The following is a 13,169-nucleotide window of genomic DNA, read 5'->3' as shown; positions in this document are numbered from 1 at the left end:
TGAGACAAAATCTAAAAAATCTCCATGAATTCAATGCTTTGTGGGGTGTGTAATTGATAGAAAATAAGTAATGTTTTGGGTGAACTACTCCTTTAAAGCATCCTGTTATACTGTACTGCGCTGGGTGGGCGTTTTGCAGAAACCAAAAAGTAGAAGAGCCAAGCCAATCAGCGTCTGCACTCAGGGCCCTGTGATTGACAGATGGTATGATGAGTCTGATGCGTCACGTCTTCCAAACTTTCAGTTGACGGGTAAACCTATTTGACATTATCACCTCAGCAGGTGTCCTGTGTCTTTTTTCACCTGTTTCGGTGGAAGCAATACAAAAAATATTCCATGCCTCTGTTTTTGATATCCCCACTCTGGTCATACATGTTTATGACCGGCGGGGATATGTTTTATCCCTGCTTCTGGTCACACTAAATACAAATATTGTCTGATATGTATGATATTTTTGGGACAAATTCTCAACAGTTTAAACTTTTTTTTAATTGCAAAGAATTGCAAAAAGGAAAATAGCTGATTAAAAGCTCACAACGCATCACGATGTGACACGTTAGCCTGTAGATTGGTTATTTTTTCTCATACGAATACGAGAATTCATCTAAGCAACACATTAATTTAACGGAATACAATTAGTCAGGATCTACACACACACAGTAAAATCCTCAGTATTAATTGCAGAGTGTATACATAAATAACCAAAATGGTTTCCCTGTCGGAGTTACAAATGGATAAATGAACACTGAGGATTTGTGCTCTAATGATTGGGGTTGTATTATGAGACGTTAACTTGAACTTATGCGTTCACACAGTCGGTGATCTTTTGCCAGCTGTCCTTCCAGCAGCTGTGTTACTGTTAACCACTTAAACCCCATATGGTTGACCGGAGTCGCTCAGGGATCTATAGAGTGTTGTCTGATTAACCCCAGCAATACAGATGCTGGGGTTTAAGTGATTAAGGGCAGTTCACAGCAAACACAATAACTATAATTATAACTATTACAATAATTATGTGAGCATCCACGCTGATACAGTCTATCAACAATGAATATACTGTACTGTATGTAGTCTGTCAACAATGAATATATGAATTAATATAAGTACAGTCTATCAACAATTGATATATTACTGAATGCATACAGAACAGTCCAACAATCAACAGCTACCTCAGCGAGCGTAAACTGTTGTTTGAATTCCAATCGGGCTTCAGAACATCCCACTCCACTGACACATGCCTACTATATTTGACCGATTACATCAAACGTGAGGTAGACTCCGGCAAATACTGTGGCATGGTCATGCTGGACCTCCAAAAGGCGTTTGACACTGTAAACCACGCAATTCTACTTGATAAGCTGAAGGTGATTGGTTTTGATTGCACATCACTAAATTGCTCTAAATTGATCTTACTTGGAGGGTAGAGAACAAGTGGTTGACATCAACGGAACCATGTCCTCATCCCTCCCGGTGAGCTGCGGGGTTCCTCAAGGCAGCATTCTAGGGCCGTTACTGTTCCTTCTATACATTAACGACATGAATGCTGCCTGTAACTGCAAACTGTTCCTGTTCGCTGATGACTCGGCACTCCTGATCTCGGGTGAGGACAAGTTGCAAGTTGAGGAAGCTCTCAGCTCTGAACTCTCAAAAATCCGTACCTGGCTTACCGATAACAAACTGTCACTACACCGTGGGAAAACTGAATCCATTCTATTTGGGACCAAACATTCCCTCAGTAAAATGAAGGTAAATGACTTCAAGGTCAAAGTCGATGACACAATCATCACTAGCAAAGAATAGATTACCTATTTGGGATGTATTCTTGACAAATACCTGACAGGTGAAAGCATGACAACAAAGGTGGTCAAAGGAGTAAACCAGAGAACCAGATTTATGGGCAGAGTTTCCTCTTTTGTCAACCCTTAGGCCCTCAGGACCCTCTCAGGGGCCCTGATTCAGCCCCTTTTTGACTATGCTAGCTCCTCTTGGTACTCCAACACCTCAGTGTCACTGAAGACTAAGCTTCAAACCTCCCAAAACAAACTTCTGATTCGACTACTTCTCGGACTGGGGCCCATGACCCACCTCTCTCCCACTCACTTTGCCAGCCTAGGCTGGCTCAGGGTGGAAGACAGGGTTAAACAACAAAAAATGGGACTGGTCTTCAAAATTGTAAATGCAGATTTGCCCGAAATGCCCCCTATACCCGCATATCTGTATAAATACCTCGAAAAAGTTAGTGACACCCACAGCCACAAAACTAGAGGGAGCGTAAGCAACAATCTGGTACCACCCACCCATAAAACAAACATGGGCAAATTCTCCTTCTGTAGCACAGCCACCAAGGAATGGAATAGTCTAACCCCATCCCTCAAAAAATGCAGTTCGCTGGGCTCATTCAAAACAGCCCTAAAAACTCATCTTTCTGGAGGCCTAAAGAGGAGCTAGTACCAGTTTCCCTCGACCCCCCCCCCTCCTCTTTTTTGTACATATTTTTTATTTCCTCAAGCTTTTTTTGTATATAATTTTTATTTTTCCATGCTTTCCCCCCCCCCCATTTTCTTGTACATATTTTTTTTATTTTTTCATGCTTTTTTTTGTACATAGTGGTATTTTTTTCTGTATTATCTGTATTTTCATGTTGATTTTTGAACTGTTTGGTTGCTACTATATATGTCTATGAAATTAATTCAAGGACCCCAACGGAAACAAGTCCGCAAGGACTTTTTTGGCCGGACCTTTTAGACAAAAGCATTATAAATGTAACTGTTTTACATTCTTTTGCCTAATAAAAATTTCAATCAATCAATCAATGAATTGACCCAGGGGCATACAAATCACACTGACTGTATCAAATATGACAAAACAATGCATACAGAGCTGAGCCACTTCTCTGACAGAATGCCCTGTGTTATCTATTTATTCATTCATTCATTTACTGAGCAGTTCTCATATTAAGTGATAAAAGTCAGCATTACCGAACAGGCCTACCAGGCCCAGGCCCAGGGGGGGCCAAGTGCAAAAGTCCTATGAGCTCCAATAGGACTTGGAGTGTGTCTGTCAGTTTCACTCGCACCAATAGGTAGGCTGTGTCCAATATTAGCTGCTCACAGACAGACAGACAGACAGACAGACAGGGGCAAAAACGATCCCAGGCTGTATTATATCCAGGTGGAGATAGATCTCACACACACACGCACGCACGCACACACGCGGTTATTCATAGAAATAGACAACTATGTGGAATTCCTTGCCTCACAGGCAACATGCTTGCTCCCATGTTCAGTATGCAGTCTTTTGTTTTGCAAGGTGCGGCTGTCAGTTCAGTTCTAGGACCTAAGGTAAGTGTGTGTGTGATTATTAACAAGAAATTGTCTATTTGTTTTGTAGACTAGTCATGTTCTTTCACAGTATTGAGACATAGAATGGCCCATGTCCCAATGTCCCTGGAACACTGAAACGCACGGTTATTCATAGAAATAGACAACTATGTGGAATTCCTTGCCTCACAGGCAACATGCTTGCTCCCATGTACAGTATGCAGTCTTTTGTTTTGCAAGGTGCGACTGTCAGTTCAGTTCTAGGACCTAAGGTAAGTGTGTGTGTTAACAAGACAAGTAGGCTATGCCTATGACTGTTCAAACAAATGCTTTTATTCTGGCCGCATGCAGTGATGGAAAGTAACTAAGTACATGTACTTAAGTACTGTACTTACGTAAAATGTTGAGGTAATTGTTCTTTACTTGAGTATTTCCAATTTCCAATATCAATTGCTTCTACTTCACTACTCTCAGAGGCAAATATTATACTTTTACTCCACTACAATTATTTGAAAACTTTAGTTAGGCTACTTACTTTGTAGATTTTGATTATTATTACAAAACATACATTAACCACTTCAGCCCTATATACATTTCCGCCATATGAAAAAAAAACTTTTGAAAATAGCAGATCTACAAGCTCACAATATTGTGAGCTTGTAGATCGGATATTTTCAAAAGATTTTTTTTAAATGTTATACATTTGAAAACTTTTGGTACTTCAAGTACATTTTGATACCAATACTTTTGTACTTTTAATTTTAATTCCGGGCATTTACTTTCTACATTGCAGTATTGATACTTTCATACTTAAGTTTGAAAAAAAAAAAATAGTATTTTTTCCACCACTGGTATGTGGTAATGTTTAGAGTAGCCCTGAAACATGACTGTTATACCATGACGAGCGTCATGTAAACCATGGCTATATTTAGAGCTACTTTTGATTGGACGAGGCTCAGTGTGTGGTGTGTTGAACAGGCAGGTGTAGTCAGTTAGAGAGCCAGACTGATAACTAGTCCTCATTTGTTTATGGGGAGCGTTAGTGCAACAGTAGACCAGGATACAGTTGAATTTGCTCTTTGTCAGGTAAATGTCATGTTTACTTTTCATTTGATACGAACTGAATTTAAATAGCTAGACACATTATGTGCTGTTTTAATCTACTTCTACCCCTTTGTTGTAGGCTATCATTTCATATCGTTTCAGAAGTAGGCTATATGGCTTATTAGCCATATAGCCTACTTATTATAATTAGGATCAAGACTATCATGGATAGAGTCTTGACTTTTACTTTCGTATCTACGATAGTCTTGGCTAGCACCCCCCAGTGCGTCCTGTACTTTCACCAGTAAAGCCCGTACGTCTCCGTACATGTACAAAAGAAAGACATAATGTGCATACCTGGTCGCCCCAAATGTTAACTCGGCATTCGGAGTATTAGTGCAAGGTATTACTCCGTATTCTTCAATAGATATGTGTTTTAATCCCGTCAGTGGCTGAATGCCATTTTCCCCCTCGTTTACTTTCTGTTTACACTTAGTGTAATTCCGGCTTTCACCTGATGCGCCCCGTCACTACCACCCATTGAGGAATACAGGGAACTTCCGACAGAATCCGACACAGACGGGATTAAAACACATATCTATTGAAACATACGGACTAATACAGTGCACAAAGACTCCGAAATGCGAGTTAACATTTGGGACAACCGGGTAAGCACCTTATATATATTTGTTGTACATGTACGGAGAAGTACGGGCTTTACTGGTGAAGGTGCAGAACGCACTGGGTGCTGCTAGCCAAGACTATCGTAGATACGAAAGTAAAAGTCAGATCAAATACTGATAGTCTTGATCCAAGGCTATTGTATGCTATAATTTCATATCGTTTCAGAAGTAAGTCTACTCAAATGATAAAAGTCCGTCTTGTAACAGAATGCTCAACGTGGGAACACAAGGCTAAGAGGCTCCAACTGTCTGAATAGTTTTTCCACCAGAATAAGTTGTGTGGGTGGAGGTGGATTGCTACTCTGTGAACTTACTTGGTCCGACTGGCTTTTGGTGGAATGCAGTCCAACCTCACTGTTCGTATCACAGCAGACAGACTGTGATGTGAAGTGATTTAATAGTGATTAAACATTGTTTTATTAACCAAGCGCGATAACCTTAGTAGGCCTACAGTATACATAAGGAACGGCAGATTTGTGTCTGCACATAAAAATAAATAAGAAAGAATATATAGCTAGGCTGTCTTGTATTTTAATGGAAAACCCTAATAAAAATATATAAAAATAACTTTATTTGAAAATAAAGGCCTAAGTGATTTTTTTCTTTTGTTAAAATAAGTGTTAAATAGCTCTATATTCTACTCATTGCTATAGAGTGTTTGTTCAGTAAACGGAGTCTCCCATGTCTCTTCAGCTCTTTATTAAACAGAAAATGCATTTTCAGTGTTCTCTCCTGATTGGCTTAAATTCTGTCACCTTCCTGAAAATGTACTATATCCTGTTTACTAAAGAGCTGGAGAGACCCCTGTGACCGAACAAACGTGCTGTAGCAATGATTACTATCACTCAGAATATAGTACTTTAACCTTTTTAACAAAAACAGTGGCAAAAAAACTGGTCTTCAAGGAATAGAATATAACAAATGAGGGGGTGGGGGTGGGGGGCTATAGGAATGCTGCTTATTTACCCCGGTGGCTCTGTTATGCTGTGGGGGCATGGTTTGTGTCCACTCCCCTTGTCCCATGCACCTTTTTATTCTATGAAACAATATGATGAAACAATATCCCATCTATCCTGATGGGAGTGGTCTCTTCCAGGATGACAATCCCCCATCCACAGGGCACGAGAGGTCACTGAATGCTTTGATGAGTACAAAAATAATGCATGACCTTCATGGTCATCAGATATCAACTCGAATGAACATCTATGGGAGATTGTTCTTGTTAGACAGCGCTCTCCACCAGCATCGTCAAAACACCAAATGAGGGAATATCTTTAGGAAGAATGGTGTTCCATTCCTTCAGTAGAGATCCAGAGACTTGTTGAATCTATGCCAAGGTGCACTGCTGAAGCATGTTGGCAGCTCGTGCTGGCCCAACACCTTACTGACAACTTATGTTGTTTTTTCCTTAATTTGTCACTCATCTTAAAGTAATACAATGCAGGTCCACAAATAACGATTTTTAGCAGCCTCTGCTGGTCATTACCGTCACTGCAGGTCGTTCGTTTATTCCTGCGTTACCCAGAATTCCATTTGTTTTCACCGGAAGACGGAAGCGTTTCAAAAAGCGTTCTTTTAATTGTTTTATACTATCTGTGGATCGTTTCTCTTAGCCAGTGGAGCTTTAGTTACCGTGAGCTGTGTTTTCTTTTGCTGTTGTTTTTCGATCTTCAAATCCTACAATCTCTTAAAAACAGCGTGAGATTCCTTTTTGTTATTAGCGCGGTAGTTCCTGGCCAAACAGGAAACCGGTGCGGTAGTTCCTGGCTAAACAGGAAACCGGTGCATTTCCGTTTCCGTTTTCCGGCTGGATGACGTATTTTTTCAGGAATGACTACCCTAGCCACCGTTTAAATAAAATAGTTTATAAAAGGCTTTCGAGGTGAAATTCATGGAGTGGGTGTTGTGAAACATTTGCCACTCACAAAAGATAATATACAATTTAACTTTAGTTTTGTTGAAAAAGTTACCTAGTATTACTTAGAAAATCAGTATGTCAAATATGATGTGGCATCTCTGTCCATTTAATTATCAAGCTAGTTTTCCAAGGAGCCTATTTGAATGTTTCAATCACTTTGGAGCCATGGATTTACGTATGTCACTGCCTTTAACCTTATGTGGAGGAAACATACTACCTTCTGTCATAATACTACTATTGTAGATACAGTAGCTATTGCCCCTGAACAAAATGATAGCTTTGCAGTCTGACAGAACATGTACATTTACAATAGGGGTGTTAGAAAAAATCGATACGAATCGCGATTCTACTGTTGGACGATTCAGAATCGATTCCTTTTTTTTTTTTTTTTTTTTTTAATATTTTTTTTTTGGGAGGATTTTATATTTACATTTGTGTGTTTACATTATTATCAGTTGATAAAACCTTTACAATTATAAAAGCTACATAAATGTACTCTGTTCTCATGCCAGCAGATTGGAGTAGATCCTGAAATCCTATGTTTTGAATCAAGAATCGTTTTGAATCGAGAATTGTTTTGAATCGAGAATTGTTTGTTTTGAAAAAAACAAAAAAAAACGGAATCGTGACCCCAAGAATCGGAATCGAATCGAATCGTGAGATAGCAGACGATTCACAGCCCTAATTTACAATCAGCATAATGCATGAAGAAATTGTCTATTTGTTTTGAAGACTATTCATGTTCTTTCACAGTATTGAGACATAGAATGGCCCATGTCCCAATGTCCCTGGAACACTGAAAGTCTCCTCTGTCATTCGGCATAAGTTGCAAACATGTTTTCTTCATAAAGTGGTTCCTTGGACATTTCTACGTCACATGCCAAAGTCTGCCAGTTCTGAGTAGCTCAAGCTACATCACGATTTTTGCAAGAGTTTGCTCATACTGTATGTTAACGTATGAAATGCAAATAAAATATACAGTGAACACATTCTCGTGTAGGCCTAGACGATTTCTATTTCACTTGTTCAATTCCTTGCCATGTTTTTTAATTCGATTTTTCTGTTCCTGCAGGAATCCTGTCACGCCACTACTTTTGAAAATGTTATTTCCTTGAGTCACACAACAATATATCTATATATTTCAAAGCTTATTATTCGCACACAACCTGTAAGTCTGCATGCATGCCTTTTATGGCATTGACAGGGCAGCTACTCTATGCGAGTCAACATGAACAGGCATGCACATCTAATGTAGGCACAGTTGGCCATCGGTAGCTATAACTGAGGGACCATGTTGTTTTTTTGTTGACTCTTTTCTCAAGAGCAAAAAGTAAGAAGAATTTGAGAAATGTTTTTTGAATGAGGCCCAATGTCTTCCACAAACTGCCTGAACATTTATTTTTCTAAGAAGCACTGCAGTGTTATATGCACTCTACTTACAGTATGTGACTATTTACTCTGTAGTTTGTTGACTACCTGTTGCAGGTTCATTTACTCTAACCTCGCACTTGTAAGTCACTCTGGATAAGAGCATCTGCTAAATGCTTAAATTGTAAGCTATAATTAAAAAAATATAAATCTTGAGAATGATGTATCTTCAAGGTTCCAAATTAGGGTGCTATTGTTCTGTTTTTCTGCACAATTGTCAGTTTCCGTGCGGTTATACTTAATATGGCTATATAGAAGGAGAACGTGACGTTATACCATTGAAAGTAATAGCTGAAAACCTCACAAGGATGGTGCAAACAGTCTGTCCATTGAACACCATTGAACGGTTACTCAAGCTATATATAGTGTTTTATGATTTCTAAATAGAATGCTTGTGCACAAATGTTGTCTCATCTTAACCTCAGTCCAGTTGCCGAGTAGATACGTGACTGTGGGTTTACATGCATTTCATTAGACTTCTGTTGCTGGTCAAATCCAAGAATATGTTGGAAGTAGAAAAGGTGACCATTTACACTGAACCTAGGTTATTGTGTAGTTGTCATAGCTTGTTATATTCTGTATCTTCTGTAGGCTAGAGTCATCGACATATACAATGTCAAACAGAGGTCTGCTACATCACATCCAACATCCTCCTCAACCTCCAACACCCATACTAGGTGAGAAACATAAGCTTAAGCTGAAATGTCGTCATTTTATCCATGACACAGCTGGTGTTATCTTGCAAAGTAAAGATTTATTATGTGCTCCATCTTTCCATAGCGTGTTCCAAAGTGACGTTCTGCATCATGCCCATTGCTCAGATTGCAATAGGTGAGTAGAGCAGCGGTGCCCAAACCTACAGTATGCAGCTCCAGACCCCAAATCGAAATGTCGTGTCTCCCCTTTTCTCTGAAACTATTTTGAAACATTTTTTAAGGATACTTACGCGGTACCCATAAAAACAGGCCATAACACTATGTTTAGGAAACAGTGATTTAAAGAACCATACCAGTTAGCCCATTGACGACTATGACTCTGTCATGGTTCTTGACATTTACTGTGACCATTTTTCAAAGCATACTGATGTTTGTTTGATTTTCTAGAAGGCAACTGGATTAACTTCCTATTAGTTGTATCACAATTTGAAATTAGCTTGAGCTAGGTAAGCCAACCCACAAAATATAATTTATAATGCTAGCGCTACTCAACCCGCGGCCCTTAATTTTTTTAAGCACAGGATAAAAATATACAGTTCCGTTCAAATATATGGGTTGCTACATTAAAAAAAAAAAAAAAACATCAATTGTTACAGGTATAATGCATAGTTTTCTATGCATTTCGGGTTTTTTGGGGGGTTTGACCCCCATTTTTTTCGCGGCCTTTTTTGCGGCCTTGCCGCGCGCCCAGGGTAGGTGTCCCTTATTTCAATCTCTGGGAGTTGGCAACCCTAACCTTGCCATACCTTAGCTTTTGCTGAACTGATGCCACTGGACATACACACAAAATAAACAGGTACAGTGTAAAGAATATGATGTCAAAATGTACATTTTCTTATAACAATAACAATGCGTAGTGTGTGTTACAAAATCGAAAAATCCAAAATAGGACCGTCATTTTTAGCTTGCGGCCCCTTGGACTTTTGGTATTTTGCTGAGTGGCCCCTGAGCCATCTTAAGGATTGTCATGACTTCACAAGCTACATATCTACTGTACGTACTGTCTTTGTACTACATTGAAACGGCCATGAATTCTCTGAACGCCTCCTGGGGGACGGTACTAGACTCATCCTTATCCCTCCTACAGGTGCAGTGTACCTAGATGAATGCCCCAAGCAGCCCTACATCCCCATCTACTTGGTGGTGGTGGGATGTTTTGGCCTGCTGCTGTCTGTACTTTCCTGTTTGCCATGTACCCAGGAGCCCGAGGACGGCACCGTCAGCCCCCTCAGCCGATTCTGCATTGCTTGGAATTCCCTGACCTCTCTTTTCCTCTTCTGCTGGTTCATCACTGGTGAGTTTGAAAACCTGTTTAAAAAAAAAAAATAGATATGACATCCTCAAACGGGTGCATTCCTCCTCTGTGTGTTCTCACCAGCCACCATTCTCTACACCGATTAAAAGTTTTTCAAAGAACAACATTTTCCTCAAATGTACCAAGAGCTACACAGGTGGAGCACTGAGCGTTTTGGTGGAACATTTTTTTTTTACCTCCGCCAATAGAGTTGGATGGGGATGTTGTTTTCACCCCATTCCATTTGTTTGTTCGCTAAATAACTTGACAAGATGGATTTTCATGAAACTTGGTGGGAATGATTAACACCATTAAATGATTAATGTTTGTGTTGAAAAGGTCACAATCAAGGGCAATTTAAAAAAATGATGTAACATTCATATCTAAGGTGGAAGTGACATATCTTGACAGTTGCATAGTGTTGGCGGAGGTATGCAACAATGTTTCTAGTTTAATATATAAAGTAAAAAAATATATATACAATGCCATTCTAAAATAGTTTTTCTTTTCATGTTCTCCAGGTAACGTGTGGATCTACTCCATCTATGAGCCCAACTACAATAAGACTTCAGCATTGAATTCAACATTGGATCAATATTGTAACAAGACTCTCTACCTGTTTGCTTTCTGGACCACTACTCTGATCTACATCCTACTGGCTCTCTTCCTGTTAGTTGGCTGTTGTGTCCTTGTTTGCTACTATCTCCTTGGCCGAGCTGACCCTGATGATGATCTCTAAAGATGTCTGACCAAAGAATCAATGGAGGGTTCAGGAGAATCAGGACAGATATGATGGGTCTACACAATTAGATTTCTATGGAAGTAAAGGACTCTCTGGGTTTTGTCTTATGCCTGATTGCATGGGTAGGGCTAAAGTCTTGATATAACTAAAAGACCACTTCACCCATTTTCATAAATATCTTCATATAATTGGTCCTCACTAATGCTCATTATAAGATTGTACCATATCTGTCTTCTGGCTCTGCGTCTCATTGGTGGGCTGTGGACAGTTCAGAAACCTACCTCCAATGACAATGACATCAACGGTGGTAATTTCAAACAAGATTTCAAACATCTAATTGTTTTAAAATTGATTCAAGTACAATGATTTCTATTTCAGTGTGCTAACTTTCCAGGAAGAGGAAAGCTGTAGTTTCCTATAGCTTGGAATCCCCACCGATGATGTTATTGGAGGAAGGTGTCTGAACTGTCCAGCCCACTTCTGAGACAGAAGCCAGATCCCAATACTCTGCCTCCTCCAGGCTCCGTCCTACAGCATGGCAGTGTTGCAGATAAATTAGTGACCTCGTGACGTAAATCACTGCTGAGTTAAACCTTGTCGTATTTTAGGCAACGTATTGCAAGACCTCAATGTGTGTTAAGTGAAATCTACAAGAGGGTCATATATTTTAGCAGGTCACCAATTTCATTTTAGGTCGAAATTTGAATATTTGCGATCTGAGTGAGTAAACAGAAATTGTGCCATGCTAAAATTTATAATGAGCATGAGTGAGGACCAATTGTACGACGATAAGGTCGAAAATTGGTGATGTGCTCCTTTAAAAGTATGATGTTACGGCTTTAAAGAAAAAAAGATTGAGCTCCACAGACAACTGTTGTTAGGCTGCTCCTAAAATGAGATTTCCACAGTTTGTCCAAATGAAGTCTATGCTTTAGCAACCTTGGGTACCTTAATTCTCTACCTCTAGAACTGGTGTCTAGAACAGTGGTTCTCAACCTTTTCAGGCCGCGACCCCCCAATATAATCATATTTGAACTAGGGACCCCCCCAACCCTGACAAGCACTTGGAAATGTTGGAGTTGAGGCAGTACATGTTTTACGTTTGACTCGGTTCCACTTCCACAGATAAATATTGTGAAAATAGCAAATCTACAAGCTTGTAGATCGGCTTTTCTTTTAAGATTTCATTTACACACACACACATACACACACACACACACACACAGACAGACACATAGACACACGGAAGCATGAGAGAGAGCGACAGAGACACGGCAGAGCACAGCGGTGTAAGATTTCACTTTCTCACACACAAGCACACACAAAAAGACAGACACAGATGCACTCATTTTCTTTAAATTGGTAGCCACAATTAAAATGACATGTAAATGTACAGTATTGTTTGTTGACTACTTTTGATGCAGTAACAGTCTTTTTTCATTTATTCTATTTTCTTACTTTTAAAAAGCTCTTAAAAGTCCTTAAATTGTCACTTCACTGTCATCTAGGGACCCCCAAAATGCATGTGGGGGTCCCGACCCACAGTTTGAGAACCACTGGTCTGGAACAGTAATCACAGTATTCTCATGATGTGTTTTACTACATGTATATGGCACAATGTCACAGCTCATTGGCCAAACAATGGGTGATTGTAACAAAATACTAGGTGGTTATCAACCCTGGCATCCCTATTTTGGACATTTTAAAAGAAGTGGCACGTTTTTCAAACATGTAAAAAAAAATCCCCCCAAAAATAGAATATTTTTCAAGTCATCAAAAATAGCGTAAATAGCCGCTCTACAAGTTAGGAGATCTACAAACCTGGATATCTGCTATATGCTATTTGTCATACCAAAAATGATATAGAGCTTAAAGGGGAAATCCACCCATTTTCAATATTTAACTATGTCATTAATATAGCATAAAGGAGTTGTGTGGAAATAAGAAAAAATTAAAAAAAAATTTAACATTGCAAAAAAAATTAACATTGCAAAAAAATTAACATTGCAAATTACACCATGATG

General features: G+C 39.3%; 1 protein-coding gene across 2 annotated transcripts; it reads left to right on the top strand.

The window, feature by feature from the left end:
* The first annotated feature begins 4,297 nt into the window (after positions 1-4,297).
* Positions 4,298-11,151, top strand: LOC308102421 (transmembrane protein 272). 2 transcript variants are annotated; one of them, XM_080452128.1, is made up of 5 exons: positions 4,298-4,406; positions 8,985-9,070; positions 9,174-9,224; positions 10,197-10,403; positions 10,925-11,151. In XM_080452128.1, exons 2-5 carry the CDS (start codon positions 9,007-9,009, stop codon positions 11,140-11,142), a joined length of 540 nt encoding a protein of 179 aa, XP_080308254.1. In that variant the 5' UTR covers positions 4,298-4,406; positions 8,985-9,006; the 3' UTR covers positions 11,143-11,151. The 2 variants fall into 2 exon arrangements, with proteins under 2 accessions (XP_080308254.1, XP_080308255.1); XM_080452129.1 differs by having other exon boundaries at positions 4,366-4,406; positions 9,146-9,224.
* Positions 11,152-13,169: the final 2,018 nt, after the last annotated feature.

The sequence above is a fragment of the Gymnoscopelus braueri genome (genome assembly GCF_963280865.1).
Source record: "Gymnoscopelus braueri genome assembly, chromosome: 15".
NCBI classification, from domain to species: domain Eukaryota; kingdom Metazoa; phylum Chordata; class Actinopteri; order Myctophiformes; family Myctophidae; genus Gymnoscopelus; species Gymnoscopelus braueri.
The sequence above is the reverse complement of the archived record's forward strand: the minus strand, read 5'-3'. Positions and strand labels throughout refer to the sequence as shown.

Excerpts from the sequence above, each read along its gene's own strand:
- LOC308102421 (XM_080452128.1), top strand. The coding sequence starts at position 9,007 with ATGTCAAACAGAGGTCTGCTACATCACATCCAACATCCTCCTCAACCT. Across the intron at positions 9,071-9,173 it reads ACCTCCAACACCCATACTAG|CGTGTTCCAAAGTGACGTTC; the intron begins GTGAGAAACATA and ends ATCTTTCCATAG. Across the intron at positions 10,404-10,924 it reads CTTCTGCTGGTTCATCACTG|GTAACGTGTGGATCTACTCC; the intron begins GTGAGTTTGAAA and ends CATGTTCTCCAG.